The following is a 25,054-nucleotide window of genomic DNA, read 5'->3' as shown; positions in this document are numbered from 1 at the left end:
TTTGATAATATTTGGGAAGAATTCAAGATTTTACACTATAGAATATCATCTCTATTAAAAAAAAAAAGGGAAAAAGCTCAAATATACAAAAAAACTGCTTTGGGAATCGAATTATTACAGAAGATTCCAAATCCTTTTGTTCATAAATAGTTCGGGGCATTTCTGCCGAAAATATCAACCATATTTAACTACAAAAATGTAAAAAGGAGACTTGACTTGATCCGTTGCTGGTTTCAGCCTAACATACAATGCGGCGGTTTGTATTTTATGTTTTTTAGTCCGCTTATCCCGATAAGTTAAGTCCCTAAAGCCGCTGAAACTGTCTTTAACCGCACGCCGCAGTCTCGCTATAAAAAGGGACTGAAATTACATAAAAGAGAAGCCTCGTGAGTCTCTGAGAAGGCTGCGCTTTCAGAATGATGCGGAGGACACGACAATCAATTTAAAGTTCAAACCTTTATTGCAAACTTGGAAAGAGTCCAAGGCGCCGAGAACCTCTCCGAACCGGCATGGACGCGCGCCGACTAAAGTGTACTAATAACCGCGTTATTGCTGCATATTTCTGCGGCTCGCAGGATCAGAGGACCTTCCCGTGGCAAGCGATTTACATTTTGTAAGTTGTACCGGGGCGCTGATTTACATACAAGGGCAGGGTTGGATTTCCCATAAGGCAACTGAGCAGACGCCAGCGGAGTTCTTCCCATGACATGTTGGCCAAATCTTTATTGAGGGAACGTGGAAACCAAAATGATATAAAAAAAAACCTTTTGAAACATAATGTGAGCCCCGATACATTGTACCGGCAAGTTTTTTTTTAGTAACTTTTCTGGCAAACAAATTCAGCTCAGGAGGCCACGGCTTGATTTGCATACTATGCCAGAGGCCATGGATGCTAATTAGGGCTTGGTGGTTCCAAGATCTTCCAATTCGACTCCCTAGATTGGCAATGAATGTTACTCTTGTCCTCTGCCAAGGCATAATATGGCTACAAATGAAAAATTAATGATTTCGTTTCAGGTTTGGTCTATTAAAGGTATACCGGACCTTAAAATTTAAAAACTTTTTGAAGGCCAAAAATGTATTTCGATGTTTCGAGACACAGAGGAGGTCAAAGGTCTCCAGATTAGAAGCTTCTGGCTGTTCACTGATGACCTATTTTTTATTTTGGTCGTTACATGTGGTGGCGGAACCTTCAACGTAAAGAGGGCAATGCATTTCCGTCTGCCTGTAGTGAAACTCATTATGCTTTGGGCATTTTGGGCACTCAAGAAATTGTGATTTGCTCCCAATTTTTTTTTTTTTTTAAATGGAAATTTAGTAGCCAGTAAGGAAATCACCAGATTAATTTTGGGAAATGTTATCTTCTCAACAAAGCCATCTATTTTGCCCGGGGTACCATTTAGTACTCAGTAGGCTAATCATTGCATACGGCTGATATAACACTGGCTACAATGTAACTCTATGCCTTTTACTTTACGGGGATAAACCCTCAACCCGGGGTTTTTATACTTAAAACAGGGCAGCAGACCACATATCGCTTTTTCAAGCATAATATCGTCGACGGCTTATTTACCAGATTCATAAAATTCATAAAATTTACAGAAACGAAGCTCTCAAGGCAGAAGAAAAAGAATATTGTGATCTAAGCTCTCTCTAGGTCAGAAGAGAGACTGCAGATAATTGCCAAAGGAAATTGTCCCCTGATTATTGGAGCCGGGAGGGAGTTTGGATCTGTGACTCTACAAAACAATTTCCTTAAAGACGGTTTGTTGATGAAGCAGCTCTGCGGCTTCCAATCTCTTCGGGAAGGACCGGGCAACATTAGAAGGAAGTTCTGCTTCACGGCCCAATGGAATGTTCTAACAAAGACTCGTTGTGAGGGAGATGGCACGCTCCCCCGGGGGTTTTAGAAGAAGGAGTTGGATAAATCGAGAGGATGTATGGATATTCAGCAAGAAGAACGTATGGATATCTAGCAGGTGGACCTTTAACTACGTTTCCCCACCGATAGGACAACTGACTTTATCTTATGTGGGTACGATAGACAAAGGTGACAGAGAGTTCTTATTGACCCCAGAACCATTCACTACACGGACAAGAAAAGTAAATCGAGAGAAACACAGCCAGCTGGTTTATGCGTCCGAGCGGGCTCTTCTCCTTACACATACAGGGGCTTATATAGGGGTCTACTCACTAAGGGGTGAGTTGGCCTCCACCTTGACAACATTGAACAGGGAAGCCCCACCAGGGTCCTTCACTCCCTCAGATGGCGATGAACATCACTGAACATCTTTTTTTGACTCTTGTGGGTTTTTTTGCCTTTTGTTCGAATTTTGTCTCCATTTTTTATTTTCCATCAAGCTTGGGACGACTCACGAAAACCAAGTATGAGCTTTACTGTTACCCATGAACTATGGCTTATTATCCTAAGATTTTGGGAAGATTTTGGTGGGGAATAAAACTTTTGTGGAGGAATGTCTGACGCCAACGTATGGGAGGGTTTTAGGGCAGCATACGCTCATGGGGTCTGATGCCAATGGCGTGGTTCTAGAAGGACAGTGACACGTGGGGCGGAAAGCAAATTAACGCCTATTAGCGCCTGTATCACGATGGGGTGAGGGTGACCCTAGCATTCCAAGACTGAAATATGAAGTTACAGGGAAAAAAACAGCTATGCCACTCTAAACATTAACGAGAAAACACGTCGAGAAGAAAAAAGGAAGATTCCAAAAAATAAACTCCCTGCGGAAAAAGTCCTGTAAAAAAAATTCTACAATAAACAAAAACACTAAAGATTTGTAAACGCAGATAGCGCAGGGTCTTTTCTGAATCTAACAGGAAGGCGGCTCCTTCCGGAAAACACCAACACGCCTCTGACACCGGCAGAAACATGTTTAAGAATGTATCAGAATATCACTCTCAGCGCCAGGATGGAAGGTCCTCTGGGTACAAAAAACACAGAGCGCGCATAGAAAAAATCCCGAGCCGTCTTTTATCGGCTCTCGCATAGCTTTTATTCTGAGAGCTTCCTGTAATCAGGCAACACAAGCTTTACATTAATTACTATAACTTATTCATAACTCCACAAACTTTTTACTGCCTCGTTTGGCGCGGAACGCACCGGTTTGGCTCCATAGTTGTTCTGTCGGATCTGGTGTCTCAGCAACGGAGTAATAAAAGGCTCTAATGTGCCTGACACCGATCGCAGCCGTCTACTTCGGTATCGCTGAACAAGATGGGAATTACAAGAGACGCGGCGGAAAAATAAGACGCGGCTACTGAGAAGGCACGGGGAAAAACCAAAAAAAAAAAAAAAAGTTTCACGGAATGTACCGATAAAGAGGGTCTGGGATAGAGAGGAAGCTCATGGGGTAAAAGAAAACTTTGCTTTAAGGGTGAGAAAATATTCTTTGGAAATTAAAAATAAAAAAACAATAATAATAAGGAGTGGTTTAACCCTTTCGGCCTCAAAGAATCGCAAAGATCAACACATGCCAATGGGACACATGGTTGAAAAGAACATTCGAAACTCACATTCCATATCTACAATTACATACATAAAAAATAACTGCTTTCCTGCTAATGCCACGTCGTTCGAGCCCGGTGACTAACTGGTTAACATTAAGAGAAATTGTAATAAAAATGGAAAATTTCTTCAAATGTTGTAATTTTCGAGCAGAATGGTTTCAGTTTTGGAATTTTTAATTATATCCGTAAAATAAAACTTTTTTTTTTTTTGTTTTTGCCCATTTCTGCAAAAGTCCCGTTGTCCAAATATATTTAATTTTTTGGTGTGCAAACTAAAGCCATGTGCAAATATTTTATAAAATATTATAAAATTTTAATTAAAAAAAAGCAATAATATATATATATATATATTTTAAATGGCTATTTTTATTTGCAATTATGCAAATTTACAAACCAAGGCCTAACCTGTTAATAGAATTAAAATAAAGATAAGAAATTATGTGAAGGTTTTTGTTGTGATATATTTTTTAGTTTGTGCCTCATTAGAGTAACAGAAATTAATGAATTGTGTCGTTGACCCTCGTTACATTATTCCAATAATAATATTCCTCGATAATATGTTATATTAAAGAGGCTGCATACGGGGGGCTTTTTATTACATCAAACCAAAACACTACTTAATACATCATCACAACGTGCGTTCTTTCCCCAAAACAGAGACCCAAAGAGCTGAACATGCGCGACCTCGACACGGATGGGAGAAACGTGCAACGGTTCATAGCAAGAAAAGGAATGGATACTTGGTGACAGACGCCCGGGTTACCCTCTTACCTCTCACAATTTTACAATGAAGTCCTTACATAGAAACACAGAATCTGCTATGTTTCGATGGACTTTGGGCAGCCAGTGATTGAAACATCTAGCATTCAAACAACTTTTCATGCAACGTGGAACAGCCTCCCAGCAGAAGTGGTAGAGGGTAATACAGTGAGGGGATTAAACATGCATGGGATAGACATACGGCTCCTGAATCTAAGACGAGACCAACGACTGATTAAGGTTTGAGTCTTTACAGCAGGAGAAACGGGAGACTAGACGGGGGCCGAATGGGGCCGATCTTTGTTTCTATGAAATAATCAACTTTTTTATAAGAATGTAGCAAAATGACACCAGGGGGGTCCAATTTAGTTGTTTTGGGGAGCAGCGTTACAATGTTACTAATACTTTGCACCCCGAACCCCCCGAGGATCGTGAACAGGACCCTTTCTGTTTTTCCGTAGAAACAATCATGACTTTTGTTCGGTTTCCCCGCAGGACGGATCACAAAAGATTTTTTTCTCCCCAACAAAGGCTTCTTTCTTCGTCTTTGAAGTCAGTTTTTTTTTTGTATTATTTTCATTTCTACTTTGGGGAAAAAAAAAAAAGATCTTCTCTGCAGGTTTAACCCAACGTATTTCTGCTAATAAATTCCGGCCGCGTTACGCGGATGGAGGGAATATGAAAGCTTTGGGGGGTTTGGAGGCTACTAAATAAATGATGCGAACCGAGCCAAAGGACATTAAGTTTAAACCTGACCAAGAAACTTCATAGAACAGAAGATCCAAAGAGTTTCACCATCACGGGGGATGGGCACGATTCAGGAGCCGTATCCCTATCCCATGCATGTTTAAATCCCCTCGCAGTATTACCCTCTACCACTTCTGCTGGGAGGCTGTTCCGCTTATCTACCACCCTCTCAGTAAAGTAAACGTTCTTACATTTCATCTAGGACTCTGAATGTCTAATTTTAGATGTGGAAGCTGAGATCCGTGGCAAAATGTGGCAAAACTAGCCATTTCCATTTGATTTCCTATCCTGACGTTCTCTTTCTTTCGCCTCTCCTCACTCTTTATTAAGGGTCGCACGGACCACCACCAACCAGCAGTAATAGCAACAATAGGGCAGAGCATATTGGGGAGGAATAATCTTGCAGATCCTTAGAATGTGACGTTAAGATGGCTGAAGATGAGACCTCTGAGGTCTCAAAAGCTTGAGTTCTTTTATAATATGTAAGAGCCTTCACTCCGGATTATACGCCCTAAAATAACATTATGCATTGAAAACATTGGGCGCATCAATGTGGATGAATGAGAATTTAATTCCTCTACATTGAATTAAATTGTCATTCATCCACATTAACGCGCCCAATGTTTTCAATGCATAGTTCAGACGCCATTATCTTGCTGGCCCCGTGACAGACCACCAATCGGCGGCGGCATCTCGCGGTGGGATCGTTACTCACTCGGTGACGTGGGAGAGGCGGATCCTCCATCGGTGGACGTAGACGTCGGAGGCTTTGTGTCCTGCACTGGCAGCGGTACAGGCCTTGCCATCGGAGGCGGAGGCGGCGGTGGCAACATGGGAGCAGGGAGGAATGGATTGTGCACTTTGCCTTGGCTGCTACCGTTGGGCTATCGAAATAAGAAGCAAAAGGCCCTGGTTAATCATCTGAGACGCGTGTGCGGAACATGACAAAAACATGTAACACGGAAAGCAGAAAACACGGCAATTTACAGACAACCTATAGCTCTGAATATCATCTTGTAACAATGTATATATATACTGTATATATGTGCATGTAGCCTTTAATAGTCTATCCCAGAGATTCCATTGGATGATCTCGCTAACTGGAGCAGCCAATGGCGCTAATAACTTTCCTTATGGAAACCAAGACTTGTCAGCAGGTAAAGATATTCTGAATTAAGTCACCTGAATTCAAGCAGGGATGCCAGCTGCGATAGCGCAGTGAGAAAAGCACCAATCGGAATGTCCAGATATAATTAATGCAGAGGAGAATATGAAGGAGTCGGCACTAGACAGCATGACCCTGAGAATCTGCACATTCACCCTGAAACTGGGTACAAACTGGGGGCAAACTAAAGATAGTTCCCAGATACGCTCATAATACCACTGTCTTGTTTTAAGAATTCGGTGCCATAGAATAAATCAAAGAAATGTTAAGCAGGATATTTAGTTCATCACTTTTATAAGGAAAGGTATGTTTCCCCTGCCTGTTTCTTAGTTTTAATAACGCAGCCGTGATGTACAAACATAAATGCCAAATTTATTAAACAAAAAAAAACAACTAATAATTTAAAATCACTGCATGTGCGCAGCCATCTTGTCTTTGTAAACCCCGCCCACTCCTCTCACTCAGACAGTGGGCCACTTAGTGGCTTATCAGGCTATACTGAAAGCGTAATTCTAAGTCGATTTCTGGCAGACATGATTTGGAAGAAAGGAGTGTAACGTAAATGTATGAATAAGAGATAAGTATTGTATCCACAGCGAAGGGTTTAGTTCCATTTATACCGTAACAAAAGCCCGTTATTCTAATTAAATCGCAGCTTACATAAATATAAAAAGCAGAGGAAAGCAGGATCCGAATGTGCCCATTAAATGGTTGTTTTTGTTTGGTATCCTGCGGCGTAGAATAAACATCCCGGCCCCAGCTCCGTTCCGCTTATCCGACTGTTTAACTTTTTATGAGATAAAGCGGTTCGTTCATTTATGGAGGTGGAAATCTCTTTCACTTTATCAGCTCTGACACGTGTGTTCTGGTACCGCGTGTACCAAGCTCGCGGACACTAAACTCTCTGCATCGTTTCAAAGGGAACCAAATATTTTAGAAGGTATTTTACCCGCAGAATAAAATTCCACGGCAACGTTGTGTTCGGCCGTCAGTCCGCTCTATGATACTTGTTTTACTGCAGTTTTACTTTACTGCGTTGTTAATAATCAGTTGGTTATGACAGTGCTGATTCAACAAAGCCTTTTCCACTTTCTTTAGGAACTTTAAAATTAAATGTAACAACCCCCGTTTTGTACTAGAATCAGACTTCTCCAAAACATACTGTTTTCTTTTTTAACCCAGTTGTCGTTTTTTGCCCCATAATATAATGTTTTCAGGCAGCTGCATATCAGCCATTTGTATGATTCTCGCTCTGTTATCTGAGCCCCGATCTACTAAACACCCCGACTCCTTATCATACTGCCTGTGGGGAACAATAGAATGGCTCAGTCTTAATCACCCAGCCGGACACTCTGACTAATCAAAGTCTGACCGGGTTTTATCTCATTTTGCGCCAATAAACTCCCTTCATCTGGGACCTGGCGGCTGCCATTTTTGTCATGTGATATTTTTGGGGACTTTCCCGGGTCAAACACCACACTGAGCTGATGCTTTATGGCAATGCTAATGAAGTCCATTCCTCCATGGACTTTCATTAGTCAGAGAGTCCAACCGGATGATTAAGACTGAGCCATCATTGTTTCCCACAGGCGGTTTGATAATGAGTCGGGGTGTTTTATAGTAGATTGGGCTCAGATAACAGAGCATTATTTATTTATTTAACCGATTAATTTAATAGAATCCATATTTACTCATTTAAAAAATGTTTAACCGGGAAGAAAACATTGAGTTTTACAGGTTTCACTAAAGATCTATTCATTTTAAAATGTTTAGAAAATGCGTTTAGTGGCCGTGCCCACAAATAGATGGACAATTTGTGGGAAAAAATGAGTAAAAACTGCAAGACCAAACGATGAACGTCACCAATCAACTCGCCTGCTTTCAGGGGAAATCTGGAAATCAGAAGTCTATCTAATGATTTCCAAAGGGGTCCCTCTCCACCATCAGCTATCCCGATAGTAGTGCTACGGGGGGTTTGAAAAGCCCACCATGATGGAGACACAAAACCCCTTCATCTCCCACTCCCAAGGCAGAGAAAAACACAGACATTTGCATCTCGACCCAACATGTACAGAAACAGAATTCCTACGATTCCCAGTAGACCAGGAGTTCTTATGAACCGGAGGGGACATTCTGGAGGACATTATCAGAACGCAGGCAGATCATCCCTGTCTATTCTAAAGGAGATTGATTAATTTTTCAAGCCACAAATACCAAACAAAACCCCAGAATCATGCATTATTTAACCACAGCACTAAAATAAACCATACTTTTAGTAGTAAAAACGGTTTCCTTACGTTTAGGAACCCCACCTGTCCAGCCTGCTGACCAGCGTCAGGGCACACAAGTTGGACAAACTCTTTCAGAGTCTCCTGCGGGTGATAGCGGATGGCTGGGTGAGAGAAGTACGGCCCGGGCTGCTGGATAATGGGCGACGTCGGAAAGTGAAGGGTGGATGGAGGAGCGTGTGGACTCGCTGTAAGAGACAAAAAGAACAAAGAAGAAAAAAGAAGTTATGGAACCTTCAAGGTCTCAAAAAACTCAAACAGACACCACATCCCGGTCATTCGTCCATCTCCGGCCGCAATCCCTTTAAACAAAGACACCCCAAGTATACTTTTTGTGGCTTCTATCTCATCGTGGACAACACGATGTCAACAAATGAAAAAGATGACCATCAAAATCCTGCTTAAAAAGCTAGAAATACAGGAAAAAAATGCAAATTAAACCCAAAACGATACAATTCTGATCAGTGTGTGAGGGATGAGGTTCCATTCAGCTGGAAACATTTTGACAAAGTTCCAATTTTAAGACCCAAAATGTGGATGAAAGTTTGCACTCCTACGGTCTATGAATGTGAGAAATCACGATATCGTTTCTTCAGCACTTTTAATCTGTACATTTTTTACAAAACTTATTAAAAAGCGATTATCTGGGAAAAACTGTCATATTCAATACACAATATTTATTGCTTTGGAATGTACCATTTTTACGTGTTTGTAAGTCTTCTATTTGGATATTTGAAATACATTTTCTGACTTAATAATATAATATTTTCTTGTATAAAGTAAAAAAGAACCCTGAAGAAATATAAATATTTTTTTTAAAAAACAAATTTTTGGTGACAATATTTGAAGTTATCAAAAAGGGAACTTTTCTGTTGTTTGTTTTTTTAAATCAACACATGCTTTTTACGATGAAAAGTTACTTTACTCTCTAACGCTGGCATAAAAAAAACACAATTATTTGTCGTCCCCACAAAAGAGAGAATTCTTGTAAAAAGTAAGTAACGACATCAAAAGCGATAACACAAACCCTTCATACTCCGCTCTAATATAACTATAGTGATTTTTTATACGGCGTTAACAGAATTTGCTACAATTTTCCAGCAGACGTTATACATTTTTAACGGAATGCAGAAGGTACATAGAATTTGTCAGCAGATCGGCCCCCATTCGGCCCCCGTCTAGTCGGCCCGTTTTTCCTGCTTAATGTCGTTGGTCTCGTCTTAGATTCAGGAGCCGTATGTCTATCCCATGCATGTTTAATACCCTCACTGTATTACCCTCTACCACTTCTGCTGGGAGGCAGTTCCCAGTATCTACCACCCTCTCAGTAAAGTAAATCTTCCTTACGTATGCAGTTTCATGATTTTCGAGATGTCTCAGAAAAGCAACCAAACTGTCAATAGGGCTTCCTTTTAACCTCTTCCCTGCAAAGCCGCGTCCTCAGCTCATTTCTTTTTAATGATGAACGGGTCCCCCGGTGGACGGGTTCTTTGATGTCGTCTCTCTCTGTGCCGACTCAGCGAGATGTAAGCTTTGGAGCGATGAGGTTCACAAGCGGAGGTAAAAAGGCGGTGGGGGAGACGATACATAACGCAGGACTTCGTCTGGACGAACAGCCCCGGCCATGAGAATTATTTGTTTTACTTTAACAACATTCTCTGGGAAACAGCTGGGGACCAAAACCCCGAAATAATCAGAAACCTGAACAAGTGTCAAAAAAGGCCGATTTTGTCCAGTTTTATGTTGCTACAATGTTCTTGCCATAATATCAATTTTGGCAGGAAAAAGAAAAGAAGAATAAATATTTTTCGGATTTCTGCAGCTCCTGGTAAAATGGACATCAATGCGGCCGCTACAGACGTATGAGAAATCCCACTAATAACACCTGGAAATAGATCGTCAGCTCAGGAGCCCAAATATTCTAGCCAGGAACTTTGTATTAAGTGTCATAAGGCTAGATGGCGGCTCACCGGCAGGCTGTTTGTGTAACTGTGTATTTATTCTGTATTAATACTTAATTATAATAATTAATACTTAAATATGTTAGGGCTTAATAAATAAATAATACTATTGCACTATGTATATATATATACACACACACATGTATATTATATATACCGTATATACACACACACATGTATATTATATATACCGTATATATACACACAAATATATATCTATTATATATACCGTAAATACACACACACACATATATATTATATATACCGTATATATACACACACACATACATATATATATATATATTATATATACCGTATATATACACACACACATATATATTATATATACCGTATACATATACACACACACACACACACACATATATATATATTATATATACCGTATATATACACACACAAACACATATATATATATTATATATACCATATATATATACACACACACATATATATATATATTATATATACCGTATATATACACACACACATATATATATATATTATATATACCGTATATATACACACACACATATATATATATTATATATACCGTATATATACACAGTATATACCAACAGCAGCTCCATGCCTCTCGTTGGATCGGGGGGGCACTTCCGTTAATTAATAAATCCCTCCTTTGACAAACCGATCTCTTCGCACTAAAACCCTGTAATCCGGACGGAATATTCATCCTTCTTTTCGCTTCTCCGTCAGAAGGAACGGCAGCGTTCAATTACATGAGAACCTAATACCAAAAACGTCACATTTCAGCCGTATTAACCCATTATTATTATTAATTTATTTTATTATTAGCACAGGTGCGTGAGTTTTATCCAGTGTTGGATGGGTCGCATAACCTGGGATCACACGCTAACCCCCCCACCCCGTTAAGCGTATTTATCATTGACACTGACCGTATTAAAGTGCTAATTGGCGGCGTCACTGATCCCGCTGATGGGGGGAGCGTTTTAAACGCTGTGTTTATTGGGGGGGGAAATGGAGAATTTATAAGGGGAGGCTGGAGATCCTCCACCGACCCGAAGCGAATCTGCACCCCGGTGCGTGATGTAAAATGTAAGCGGCGGACGCTGAACAATAATTTTTCTACTTCGTTGGACTCTACGATCCAAGCAGCTACTCAAACATTCTCTGTTTCCGCACCTGCTGGGAATTCCGTAATGGCAGCCATTAGTTAGCAGCTCGTAATACGGGATCCGCCGACTCTGTGCGGTACGGAGACGCGGAAAAAAAAAGCACAATTAACAGAAAGCCATTAGGAAAAGTAACTAATTAATCCAGCTGGGTTCGTCAAATTTCATTTCAAGAATATTTCTTAAAGGGGCATGCCCAGGGACCCCCTGCTCTGAATTACTTTACTGATTGTGTGGTAGATAAGTGGAACAGCCTCCCAGCAGAGGTGGTAGAGGATAATACAGTGAGGGGATTAAACATGCATGGGATAGACATACGGCTCCTGAATCTAAGACGAGACCAACGACTGATTAAGGTTTGAGTCTTTACAGCAGGAGAAACGGGCGGACTAGACGGGGGCCGAAGGGGGCCGATCCGCCTTTATATGATAGGGAACCCCGGTGAGGTTTTATTGACGCATCTCCTATGAAAGGTATTTAGCGGGTCAGGTGAAGAAACATTCTGCACGGAACGATCTTCATTCACCGACCGCGTTAACGAGATTGCTCAATTAAGCTGCCTTTGGATGCGCATGCAGCAGGAATGCGAAATTAACCCAGCGGGGCGTCCCTTCCATCTATCCGCGCGCAAATTATTATTGTAATGGAGTGTTTAGTTATATTCTCTCCCGGTAATTATTGAACTCTTACGCAAGGCGAAGCGGGGTGATCGTTGGCCTTTGGAACGTATTCCCAGCACGAGCGCATCCAGTTCATTTAGAGACTCCGCGAACCCAAATCCTCCTGTTTACAGGCAAAAATATTTCCTCGTTTCCGCTGAAAATCTCCGGCATTTACTTTTTTCCCAGGCAATCTCTCACTCTAACAATTACCAGTGCAGCACCTCGACAGTTAATTAAAAAAAATACAGTGTTCTTTATTAGAAGCCTGTGAAAGGTAAAGTGGAACAGCCTCCCAGCAGAAGTGGTAGAGGGTAATACAGTGAGGGGATTAAACATGCATGGGATAGGCATACGGCTCCTGAATCTAAGACGAGACCAACGACTGATTAAGGTTTGAGTCTTTTCAGCAGGAGCAACGGGCGACGAGACGGGGGCCGAAAGGGGCCGATTTGCCGGCAGGTACTATGTGTCTATGGATTTGAGGGGCTGCCACGCTTACGTAATTAAGAAGCCAAACGCCTGTCCAGTCAGCTTGCCCCGAGGACCGGTCCATCGTTCCTCCCCTCCTTTCTCCGAGCTCAGAATGTTTGCTGGGTATGAGGGGATCGCAGGGTTCTACGGCCCTAAAAGCCCCGATAATGTGTATAGAAGCAGCAGGAATGGGTTTATAAAATAAGTAATGTAAATAAAAGCCATTATTTTTCTTCTAAATGCCCCGGGCACGCGTAGAACGGGATACGGCGCGGAGAGATGGATCCTATCCCTTTTAATATTCCTACAGCTTCCACGCATTTCGTTATCCGGATTCAGACAAAGCTCGGAACTTCATAAATTTACATTTTTAAAAGACCAGCGATGCGCTTTGGTGAGTTAGTTATCAAGGTGACATTCTCTAAATAGATGAAAACGGCAAAGACTAATGATCCTTGTCCTGGGCTCGTAATGAAAAAGGTAACTAAAGTTGGATTATATTTTTTATATATATATATATTTTTATATAAAAAAATTCTTGTTCCTGGAGTTAGCGAATGCGGCAAAAGAGGGACCGAGGGACCTGCTTACACGGTCCGCGGAGGCGATGGGAGACGCCTGGAGCAGAGTCTGGCACCTCCGCTTCTTCTAAAGCGGACACTTGTTGATAAATAAAGCATATAGGAGCCGGGAGATATTTTTTTTTTTTTTAGATCATAAATGGTAAATAACATTTGCTTCTGAAAGCAAACATGCCCCGGGGAGATATTTGCTCCTGCGTCCATGCGCGCTCGCGGGAATCCAAATTGCTCTGGTGATGGAAGTATGTACGCGTCCGCCTCGTACGCCGCATTAGGGGAAACATCATTAGAACATAATTCATCAGTTACTCATTTACCAAAAAGGGCTAATCCGAGGGACGTGTAATCGGCTTCCGCGGGAAAGCGTAATACGTATTGATTAAAAGAGGGGGCTTTATAAAGCGCATGCGATCCCGCCGCGTTGGAAAAGTGATGTCTCAGCAAGAACACGCAGGACTTGCAGGCAAAACGGCGACTTTAAGGCAATCCCAAGGAAGTAACGAATAGGAAAGCAGCATTCTGCCTCTTAAAGATGGCATAGCGAGGCTTCATTAACCCTGCGACTCCATGGAACGGAATAAATGCATGGGAGGCACCCCCGCTTTTGTATATAGATACCAGAATCTCCGTCTATAGGGATTGATCCCCCATAGGATTTGAGGGTAGATCGGCCCCCATTCGGCCCTTCTGGTCGGCCCCCTTTTCCTGCTGTAAGGACTCGATAGAAAATAATTTGGATCCACAACCCAGGTGGAGTAAGAAAGAAAGTGTTTTCTGTAAACCCTAGTTCTTAATTTCTTTTTATTGTTCTTTATAGCGCCATCAGATTCCGTAGCGCTGTACAATGGGTGGACAGGATATAAGTAGTATATAGCATAACAATTTGAGTAACAGAAACAGGTGAGGAGGGCCCGGCTCAAAGAGCTTACAATCTAGATAATTAGGGAGCGCCAATTAATACCCACTCAAGGTATCCTCCAGTTTCCACAGACTTTGGTAATAATGTAACTTAGAATATTGGCACTTTTCCCTGATATCTCGTTTCGTACTAAATTTCACCCGACTCGTTGAGTAAAGTTCTCGGATGTGCTGCTCATCCCTGTAAGAACTGAAATGATTATCCCGTCACTCGGACCCTCAAAGGGTTTATCGTCCGGAGCGTAGAAGACTCCTAGAAAATATTAAAGAACGTTCGATAACAAAGACAACCAGAAGCCTCGCTAATGTTAGAGACGAAAGGTCCGGTTGGTGGCACGGACTGGGAGGCAAGCTCTCCGTCCTCTAAATAAATATCTAAAAAGCCACTTTTAACTTATTTTAATTCTCGGCTTCCAAAACCAGAAATGGTTATTATTTTTTTTTTTTTTAAATATATAAAAAAAAGGGGGTAACAAAATAAACTCATCCGGGAATCCGGTTGCCGGTTGGAACTCTGGGGAAATCGCATACACCCTTTACCGAGAAAGCCGAGCGAGCGGGGCGGCTAAGTAGATGGCGGCTTTATCGGAGAAGCTGTCAGATAGATCATCCCACTGCACACGCAGATAAAGATTTTAGGCGCCAGAGGCCCACAGACGGCTTGCGGAACAGCATAGGAGACGCAGGCTCTTTAACCCTTTCCAGCTCTGCGAATGGCCCGTTCCACTCCAAGAGATCTGAAACTGATACTTAGCATGGAAACAGATCCATGCGAAAATATATTTATTTATTATTATTTTTTATTGTATATATATATATATATATATATATTTTTTTTTTTTATTCTTTTTCACTGTTTGTGGTCATCTGAAAAAAAAACCGATGTCCACAAAAATAAATGCCACTCAAAACACGGAAGGGTCTCATAGCGCCCCATTCCTGATGACCCAAACGCTTCTATGAGACGAGGGTCTCTCCTTCCCTCCTTATACCGTATGTGGTTTCTAAAGGTGTAATTGTTACATGTTACATACTACCTGTCATGTCCTGTTCACCCACTGTACAGCCTGGTGGAATAGGATGGCGCTATATAAAACGATAAATAATAAGTAATGTTTTTCTACTCCCCATTCCCTCTGGATTGTTAGCTTGTGAGCCGAGCCCTCTTTAACTGTTGTATCCGCTCGTCTTAGTCGGTCAGCTCTAGTTTTCTGAAACCTTTTGAATGTAGGGACTGTAAGAAATGCTGTGGGAATCATTGGCGCTATAATAAAAGGGTAAAAAATAAAAACCACCCCATCTGCTGAACTTAAATGCCCCCCCAATTTAAAGTTATTTTAGATAAATAAGTAAAAAGTAACATCTGATTAGATAGGTCAGCTACTTTTCAGAACATGATATTTCCCAGATTGCAGCATTCTCCTTCTTCCTGATTGGCTGCTTACTTTCTACTTTTTTCTTATCTTGTTTTATAATTTTAATAGAAATCCAGCAATCGGGGGGGGGGGGGTTATAGTTCATTTACGTCATTTAAGTAAAATGAGTAAAAATTTACATTGAAATAATTGATAATCAGACCCTGAGACGCTTTAAATATTAACCCTTTCACAGCCCATTACAAAGCTTATGTTGCAGTGACTTGCTAATGGCGGCAGCCAAAAGGATCTAATAACACTCGATTATTGCCACAATATTCTAAATGCAGTCACCTGTGTTCATGCAGGGGTTTCTTTCAGCTGTGATCTAGCAGGAAAAAAGCACCAATCGAATTTGAAGCAATGAAGAAATAGGAAGTAATTGCAAAAATAAAAAAAGGAGTGGAACAAAAATGTAAGTTTTTTTTATATATATAAATGATGTATTTCTACAAATGTGCCCCTTGGCTCATATTTAGTTAAAAAAAAAAACTAGGTAAATAATAAGTTAACTGTTTTTGTTCTTTTAAGCAACTCTTTTAAGTTGCTTATCATTATTTCCCACGATTCTCATAGAACGCAGAGCGCCGCCGGTAAGGGTTCCGTTACCGGTCACACCTTCGTTTATCTCATCTGGCCCGCCGCGGCCGGGCATCTGAAATTTTTATGGTGAAAACACGGTGAAAAGAGTCCAAAAACAGGGAAAAAAATAATATTTGACATTCGATCAGCAGAAGCTCCAGCTGCTAAAGGAACAATGTTTTCCCAGGTTGGATTCTTCAGATTAGCGAGTGTCTTATTCATGCGCGGCACCCGCTGATTACACGCGGCCAGACCACCATAGAGGAGTCTAGCGGGGCTTCCTGGCCCATTGTTTACACGCAGTCACGCTCACACCTGCTAATCAGACTCCCCTCTCGGGCCGAGTGACTTCATTTCCTCGGCCTCACAGGGCATCTGTACAAAGTCTCCGCTCACGGCTAACAACCAGGTCTCAGTAAAAGCGATGCCGTCTTAAGGAGAGAGAGACTACGTGCATCGTGCGGAGAATGCTGCTCGCTTTTCAGATCTTTGGAAAGACGGCGTTAAAAAATATGTGTAACCACGCGCCAAATCTAATTAGATTTCCGAAAAACGCCCCGTTTTAACGTCATTTCTACTCCTGTTTGCATTTGTTGGCTTGCGAAAGCCAACTTTAACCACTTTAATAAGGTCGCCAGAGCGCTGCATCACTTTACTGCTGCCGAAAACATAAACCGCGGCGAGCCGCCTATTATAGATCGCTACGTCTCGGAATGTTAAAACATTGCCGTAAAGCAAGACAGAGGATGAAAAGAAAAGGTTTAAAAAAACTGAAAGGAAAATAAATGGCGGAAGTAGCAGAGATGTATGTTTAAAAAAAAAAAAAAAATGCTAAAAACTTGTAAACCAAATGAATGATGCTAAATAATAAATAAATCCAATAAAAATAAAAATATATAAATAAGAATTAAAAAAAAAATAAAAAAAATATATATAATAAAATTCGGAGAAAACTAGAACAGACTAATCGATACATTAGGTAACGAGGGCTCTGCTTGAAAGCTTTAATGCTCCTGGAGAACGGGTCGCTATTTAGTTAGCGACACCTAAATTAGTGGTATATACAGTTATAACGTCAGTAAAGACCCCCTAGAGCCTTTCTGCTATAATTCTTTGAATTTTGCTCGACCCCAGGCAGATTCTCCCGTAAAAAAAAAAAAGCATTTTTCAAAACCTTGGCTACGATCTTACCGAAAAAAAATGGTTTTAATAAGCTAATATAATTTATTTAGATATTTTATTTAGATTAAATTAATTTATTATTTAATTAGGGAATTTGCGGGGAGACTTTGGTTGCCCGGCCCAGTGTTAATGAGAAAAAAAATAAAAATAATAAAAAACAAATATATACAAACCCCAAGTACTACCGAGCGACTACCAATTTCTTCTGTGGTTAAACTTATAACGCAGTTGGATCCCTCCAGGACCGAGTGTTGGGTAATAATAAAAGTACTGAAGCATTCCATTTAATATTAAGCGCATTGATCATTTTATCCACACAATCTCGCTCATTAAAATAAAAGTAAAAGCCCACAAGTTTGACCGACGCTACATCCGTCCATTATTACCCTCCGTTGTGCTGTCTTGGGGTACTTCAGAAACCCATCGAATAAAATATTCATGGATATGATACACGCCATTAATTAAGTGAATGGCGAAAGTACTTTTTTATTTTTTATTTTTTTAGTATGGTAAATTATGGAAGATATTATGCCCGGGTCTGCTATAATGAAGAGGCAAAGTACTGCCAGAATAAATAAAAAAATAAAATATATATATATAGTTAAAAAAATAACAAAAAAAGCAAAAAAAAAAAAATGAAAATAAAACATAGAATTAAAAAAACTTTAGCCAAACTGATAGACAAAAATACAAGATTCCAGAATTCACTCAAACAGCTGAAAATAACTACATTTCATGCAACACACATTTCAGGGGACATTTGCAGGAGAATCCAGAATTTTGGTGGAGAATCACCGAGAATCGAGCCGTTGAGTGTTTAGGGTATCCAGACATCGATACAGCCGTTCTAGCCATGAACGAGGAGGGAGGCAGAGCCCTGCGTTCTACGTTCTCCGCCGATGACGAGACTAGTAGGAGGGACTCGGGTGGTTTGGCGGTATGAAGCTTTAAGTTTAAGGCTGGGGGTAAGGGAGAGGGGCTCCTCGGGTAAGGCCTCACCTCTGGGTCCCGTAATGACAGCTCGATGGTGCTGTGTAAATGCTGTTCCAAGGGAAGAGGTCTGCGAAGGAGAGGGGCTGCTGAAACCAGACTTCTCTGCCTTCTTTAATGTGGTAGGCGATGGCATTCCTGGTAAGAATGATTGATAAGTGCAATTTAATAATGCTCAGTCATGGAACCAAAGCCTAAGCATTGTGAACGAGGGTGCAAAAGCAGGTTCATTCCATGATACTCAACCTCTGGGTGGCCCGGCCACCAGCGTCCTCTGCCCTGACCGAGCCGGGATTCACTAACGGGGCCAACGATTAAAGCCCCGACTCGGTACTAAATGCTGGATCAGCGCCAAGGTCTGATACATATATTTGATGAAAAAGGATGTTTTTTTTTAGGCTATTATCACATTTTAATGAACTTGTTCGCTTATTGCAGAATCACCGCCACGTATGACGGTTATAACTCCCCCCCCCCCCCCCGCTTATAACTTTTAACCTGGGGGGAGGCTGAAAGCTCCAAATGACTATAATTAATAATATTTTTTACGTATATATTTTTAAAAAAAAGGTTGAGTATCACAGAGCCAGAACTCAAGAGGAATAATTATTGGGCACAAAGATTTAGTAAGCTGATGGTTTATTGTCAGTTTTTAGGTATCGCACGGTTTAATGGTCAGTTGGGATGACAAGCCTTGTGTGAATCTCTTCTTGCTCGCTACACTGTATCACGCAGGGAAATGACACTTTTGGTGGCAGATCCCATCTAACTAGGTTAAAAATAGTAATTATTATTATGAAGGCTCTAAAAAGCTATTATTTGTATATTCTCAAAAGGGGTAATAATATTAGGATACTACCCCACAAAATGTATTATTATTATTATTAGTACTATGGTTCTAATTTATTTTTGAATGAAAGAAATACAATAAATTAACTACATTACATTAAACTAGGTCCATTTTATTAAAGAAAAATAACGAAGGAAAGAAAGAACCCTAATGTCATGCCAATCCATGCACGACTTGCTCTCCCGGTGACTACTTCTATCACTCGGTGACTACTGCCGTAAAGCGAGGACATCCAATGCCGGAACAGAAGAAGACGGCTCTAGTCTCACACGGGGCCATTATTCAGAACTTAATGCAAAATTAAAAAACGACACTAAATTCACTTTCCGTGTTATAATTAAGTCAAAAAACGAGGGTTTGAAAAAAAATCCATTGGTTTCTCTCCATCTCCCCGTTATTTTCAAACAAAGAAAAGGGTTAACTCCTCAGTCAAACGTGACCTCACTTTTCTGTTAACCCTTTCCAGGCTAGTGACAGAGACTCGTTTGGTCAGACCTATAATAAATTAATTTATTTTAAATGTTTTTTTTTCTTTTTAGCCACTTCTACACCAAAACTTTGCTGGACTTTGGTCTCTCTCTCTCTCTCCCTCTCTCTCTCTCTCTCTCTCTCTCCCTCTCTCTCTCTTGGTTATATTTAGTAGAGCGCTAGTCAAGGCTTAAAAACTGACAATAAACAGACACCCATTACCGCTCGGCGTTATCATTGCGAGTTAAGAGGGAGAGGAAGAACAGATAGCGTTAGTCAGAGCAAAAGCAATTAATATCATTCAGTAATCACAGTGCATGTTGAATGTGGCCCCCAAAGTTCCGTGGCCCCCAGATAGTAAAACCAAATTAACACAAAAAGAGTTAGTACGGTAAGAAATCCAGTTTGCATGCAAAACAAAGAAACAGAGACACATTCGATGATTTGAGAACAGTCATGGAATGAAACGTGATCGCTGATGCCACATATAATGTTTTTTTTTATTTTTATTATTAATTTAAAAATAAAACTTAAAAAGTTATGTATTTTGCTTCATCTGTGGTTTAAAAGTATTTTATAATTGTATCAAAAAATGTATAATTACATATAGATCAAAAGAAAGCCAACTTGCTCCAGAAGTTGATGAACTACAACTCCCATGACCCTTTGTCTGCATTTCATCTGATGGTGGGAGACGAAATTAAGCATTTATTTATTTATTTTTTGGTTCCTTGGGTCGTCTTTATCTGCAGAACCAGAAGCGTATATAACATATTTAACATATTATATACAATTCTAAATAAAGCCCGAGGTTTACTCAACAGCACAAAATCTACGATAGAAAAAGATAGGATTTTCAGCTTAAAGGGCAAATTAGCGCTAAAATCTACTCTTTTTGGGTCCGTATCGATCTGCAATAGACCATCTAAAGAAACAGCCTATTATTTTAGTTGATGAAAATGTCTAACGAGTTAAAAAGCCATTGTTTTTTTTTTTTCTTCTGGACGTGGCAAGAAAATTAAAAAATCTTTAAAAAAAATTAAAAATACATTGCTTTGGATTTGCCATTTTAAAAAAAAAATATTATTTAAAACATTAAGTGGACATCAGAGTGGGGGTGCTGCGTGAAACAATGTAATGCGGCTTGACATTCCAGGGCATGCACGTTCCGTGTTGAAGGCAGACTGCGAGCGCCAGGATTGCGTCAGAGAGCTGGATGGCGGTGGAGAAATCAATGGATTGCACGGTGGGGACCAACTGCGGGTAATCCTGCCGCGTATGCACTTCGCCAACCTCCAACCTCCTATCCGTGTGATACATTGTTACACAAACGCTTCTCAGACACCCTCTCTAGCAGATGAGTCCATTATGTTATGAGCAGGATAACGTATGCGCGGAACGTTCCCGAGAGTCAGCGGATTTGTTCGGATACACAATGTAATTGCTTAAATTTGAAATAAAATTAAAAAAAAAAAACCAGGGGGGGGTGAAATATGAATGTACTCCAATTAAATTAAAACTTTGGATTAAAAACACATCTAAGTCATTTGTAGGACGGGGTGGAAAACAGTTTTTTCCTGGCTGTTTTCGGAAAGCAACTCCCATTAAGCTCAGCCAACTGTAGGGAAATTTCTTGAAAAACAGAATTTTAGTGCGAAACTGCAGTCTTCTTGTGGTTTGGTTTAGTATTTTGGGCGATAAGTGACTCTTATGCCCCTCTAGAGGGTACTCTAGAGTTTTAATGATGAATGACTGCTCTGTAGGTCAAAGTGGCGAAAGGTCTATCTAACCCAAGCACCCAAGTATCCGCCCCGCGCCATGTCTGCTCCAACTCTTCTTCATTTTTCTTAAAGGTACCAAAGTTTAAACCTGCACTTTCCTAACATCCCTTTCATGGTTATCCGCTGGCTAAATGCCTCGCGGTGCATTGCCCCAAGTACTCCGCCATCATCTTTCCAATTACCCCACACAGCAACATTCAACCCCTACTGTGTCTCCTCTCCAGGGTTCTGTACCGTCTAACTGACCCCTCATCAAATGTCCTACCACATTAAATACTCTGGTAATAAATAAACCTCTAGAAAGCTGATATTAGGACTGACGGAAGGCAACAACTGAAGAATCCAAATCTCCTCTGGTATTTGGCCAAGTAACAGACACAGAAAACAGTTCAATAAGCCCCAAAAAGTTATCTCACACAACGGGACACGACTATGTTGGTTCCAAGGAACATCATATGTTGATGGGACATGAATTTCCCACCATCACAGAATCAAGTATAGATCGTACTGTGAAAAAAACCCAGCTGCGGATCCATCAGGTTATAAACGTTTTATATCTGCACAAGGCCAGGTTGGGGGAGAAAGCCAAGGGGATAACGTCATCAATACGGAAAGGAAATCATCAATGTATTTTCCCCACCTCGACCACTAACCTTAAAGGTGTGGACTATGTAAAGCCATGACCCGAGCCTCAGAAGACAAGAATCATCAATAAATGATAAATTATACAAAAAAAAACCCCAAGAAAAACGCAAAAAAAAAACACCTGCCGCTTGCGGATAATCTCTGCACGTTTCTTATTGGATAACACTTGTTTTTCTTCCCCCATTTCTAATATCCTAGTATAAATTATCTCAGTCTAAAAAGTGTAAGTATGTAGTTTCCCATGAGAGCAACAATCTTAATGTCCTGTACTACAGATATGAAAGGTTATTCCTCCCCACTAAGTTATTCCTCCCCATTTGTTTGGATATGGAAGCTGGCGGACTTTGAAATGTTAAGGGTTAAACAGAAAAAGCGGATAGATTGATTGCAGGACAATATGTTGAGACGTAACAGCGAGAGCGATTGAGCCGCATCTTATCTGCAGACTGCCTGCCCTACACACCAATCAATTTAATGAAAATTGATGACAACGCAGGACTAATACTAAGTAATGCAAACAGGGAACAAAAAAAGAATTAATTAAGAGTGACAAATATTCAATACCGCTTTTTTTTTTTTCAGCAGCTGCCGTTTACCTTTTAAAATGCAGAAACACTAATTGCTTCATCCTAATTCTTCATTTTGGGTTTTATGAGGAGCCGTGCGATTTGTCAGATCTGTAAGAGTCGTCCGTTTACCCGGTGAACAGAAAAAATTAGATTCGAAATAGCTAATTACGCCCCAAACCGCCCCCCCCCCCGGAAAGTCTCATATCACATTTTAAGGGGAAACGTCTTTGTTTCGGGTTTATTGCGCGTTGAAATAGAAGGGGACCCTGATTTTGTAGCGGGACTCTCGGCGTCGGTAAAAAAGGCAGAGAGGAACCGCGGGCCGAAATAAAGCTTCTACCCATGTGGTTCTCCAAAACTTCTGATGATTAATGAAAAGTATCAAGAACTACTACAAAAAAAACTATTGAAAAATGTAATAATTAGGCATTACGGATATCATTTCTTCATTTTATACATTTATTTCCGAAAGTTGAGGAACACTCGTGTCTCCTGGTTGGAGTGGAAGTAGAGATACTCGATGTCGGCCAACTAAAATTTACTATAGTAGGTCCTGGTTGGGAACCCAAGTTCTAGAGGATCCCAGCTTGAGATGACGTTCGTAGATCCAGAAACACCTTGGAATTCCCGGGGTTTGATTCGGAACCTACGTGGAATTAAACGACATCTTCTCAGCTCTTGATGATTTCCGGTTCCAACCTTTCTTGACGGCCAGAATAAACCGAAATATGGCGGGACTGGGTTAAAATTCTTGTGGTTCTCCATAGTTTTTTTTCCCTCTCTCTCGTTAAAGAAGCCATCTGGTAACCCTTGGCCAATCCACACGTACCGTGTTTTGTGTGCAGACGTCATGTTTACATTACGATTACAGACAGGACATGTGTCCCATTACAATCAGCTGTCAAGGAAGCCTATTATTGGTGCCAAAGAATAAAGATTTCTTTATTTAACTCCGTAACGCCGCGGCATGTTAGCGGAACGGAGCGTTTTGATGTGTTTTGACATTCGGTACACTAAAGCCGTTCTCAAAATCTGCCATCTCGCTTAACCACAAACCCCCCCCCCCGCCATTAACTAACCATAACCCGACCGGCGTTTAGACTGCTCCGTGTAAACAATAATTTCATGTGACAGGTATTTTACAGAACGCAGATGGGGAAAGCGTGACGAGAAAGTCCAGAGTAAAGCACGGGAGATGTTATGGGCCGGGGGGTGCGAGAGAGGGGGCACTTCCAAAAAAATATAAAAAAAAAAATAATAAAATAGAAAAGGTATATTTTCAATACCTAAAACTGCCTGAACTGTGAAATCATGTAAGAACACTACAAAAGGTCCTGTCAGCGGGATTCGGCGCTCGGCACAGTCAGCAATTTCTCTGAAAACCTTATTATGACAAAGAATTTCTCTTTCTTTTGTCCGCGTTTTCTCTTCTCCGCTCCACAAATAAACCGATTTAACCTCGGCCTGTTACTTAAGTTGCCTGTCATCTGTCACCAAAGCCCCCATTCCTCTCCTTGAAAGGCCTTTTAGACATCGAGAAGGTACGCGAAGGCGCGCTCGGGCTCCGATTTGGAGATAAAAGAACAAATTCTCATATTATTCATGGTTTTTTGTTTTGGACGTTCTTCATCTTCGGACAACAAGGTGCTGAGATACACTGAAAGAGGGCAATATTTTTCACCAATTTTTTTCCCCCCTAAAAGACCTAAAATGTTACGCGTTCCGCATGTTCATTCGTCTGAACATTGGGGGGAAGGTATTACAGCCACGGGTAGCATTTTTTATTATTAAGTAAAAATATTAAGTGCTGTTGGACACAAATGTGGCTTTCCAAGAGATGAAAGAGTTCAGGGAAAAATATTCCTGGGAAATCCCTGTACATGAAACGGAGATTTTCGCCTTTGTTTTTAGGATTAAATATTTGGAATTTAGGAGTTCTGAATAATGCACGGGAAGAACGTTTTTTCCCCCTACGTGTTCTGTGTAGCATGGAATTGAGCAAAAAGAACTGGGTTTTACGCTAATTGTATCCTCCTCTCAAAAAAGTAAAAAAATAAGAATCCAGCAGAAGCAAATCAAATTATTTAAAAAGCAGCAACGTGCCAAATTATTTTACATTTCGTTAATCCATAAAACATGAAAGGCCTTAATAAACGAGCCTACGAGAAAAGCCAACAAGGCCTGACGCGTTTCGCAATAAGTGGGTTTATTAGTAGTCTCGACTCCCAAAAAAGAGACATAAAAATATATATATCTTAAAATGTATACCCTTAAAGCTACATGGGGAGGAAAAAGGGGTGCTGCTCCCTGGGTTAGACCC

At 40.7% G+C, this 25,054-nt stretch overlaps 1 protein-coding gene across 5 annotated transcripts in view; it reads right to left on the bottom strand.

Moving 5' to 3' along the window:
* The window catches only part of NFIA (nuclear factor I A), a 225,209-nt gene that overhangs the window by 19,999 nt on the left and 180,156 nt on the right, over nucleotides 1-25,054 (bottom strand). For 3 of the 5 annotated variants that reach the window (XM_053469542.1, XM_053469544.1, XM_053469543.1), the window contains exons 7-9: nucleotides 18,431-18,559; nucleotides 8,497-8,675; nucleotides 5,750-5,918 (exon numbers count right to left, since the gene is read on the bottom strand). In XM_053469542.1, coding sequence (XP_053325517.1) covers nucleotides 5,750-5,918; nucleotides 8,497-8,675; nucleotides 18,431-18,559 — 477 coding nt within the window. The remainder of the gene's footprint in view (nucleotides 1-5,749; nucleotides 5,919-8,496; nucleotides 8,676-18,430; nucleotides 18,560-25,054) is intronic. The other 2 variants (XM_053469545.1, XM_053469546.1) reach the window with 2 other exon arrangements.

Source organism: Spea bombifrons, chromosome 6 (assembly GCF_027358695.1).
Source record: "Spea bombifrons isolate aSpeBom1 chromosome 6, aSpeBom1.2.pri, whole genome shotgun sequence".
NCBI classification, from domain to species: domain Eukaryota; kingdom Metazoa; phylum Chordata; class Amphibia; order Anura; family Pelobatidae; genus Spea; species Spea bombifrons.
This window is presented reverse-complemented; position numbering and strand designations above follow the sequence as displayed.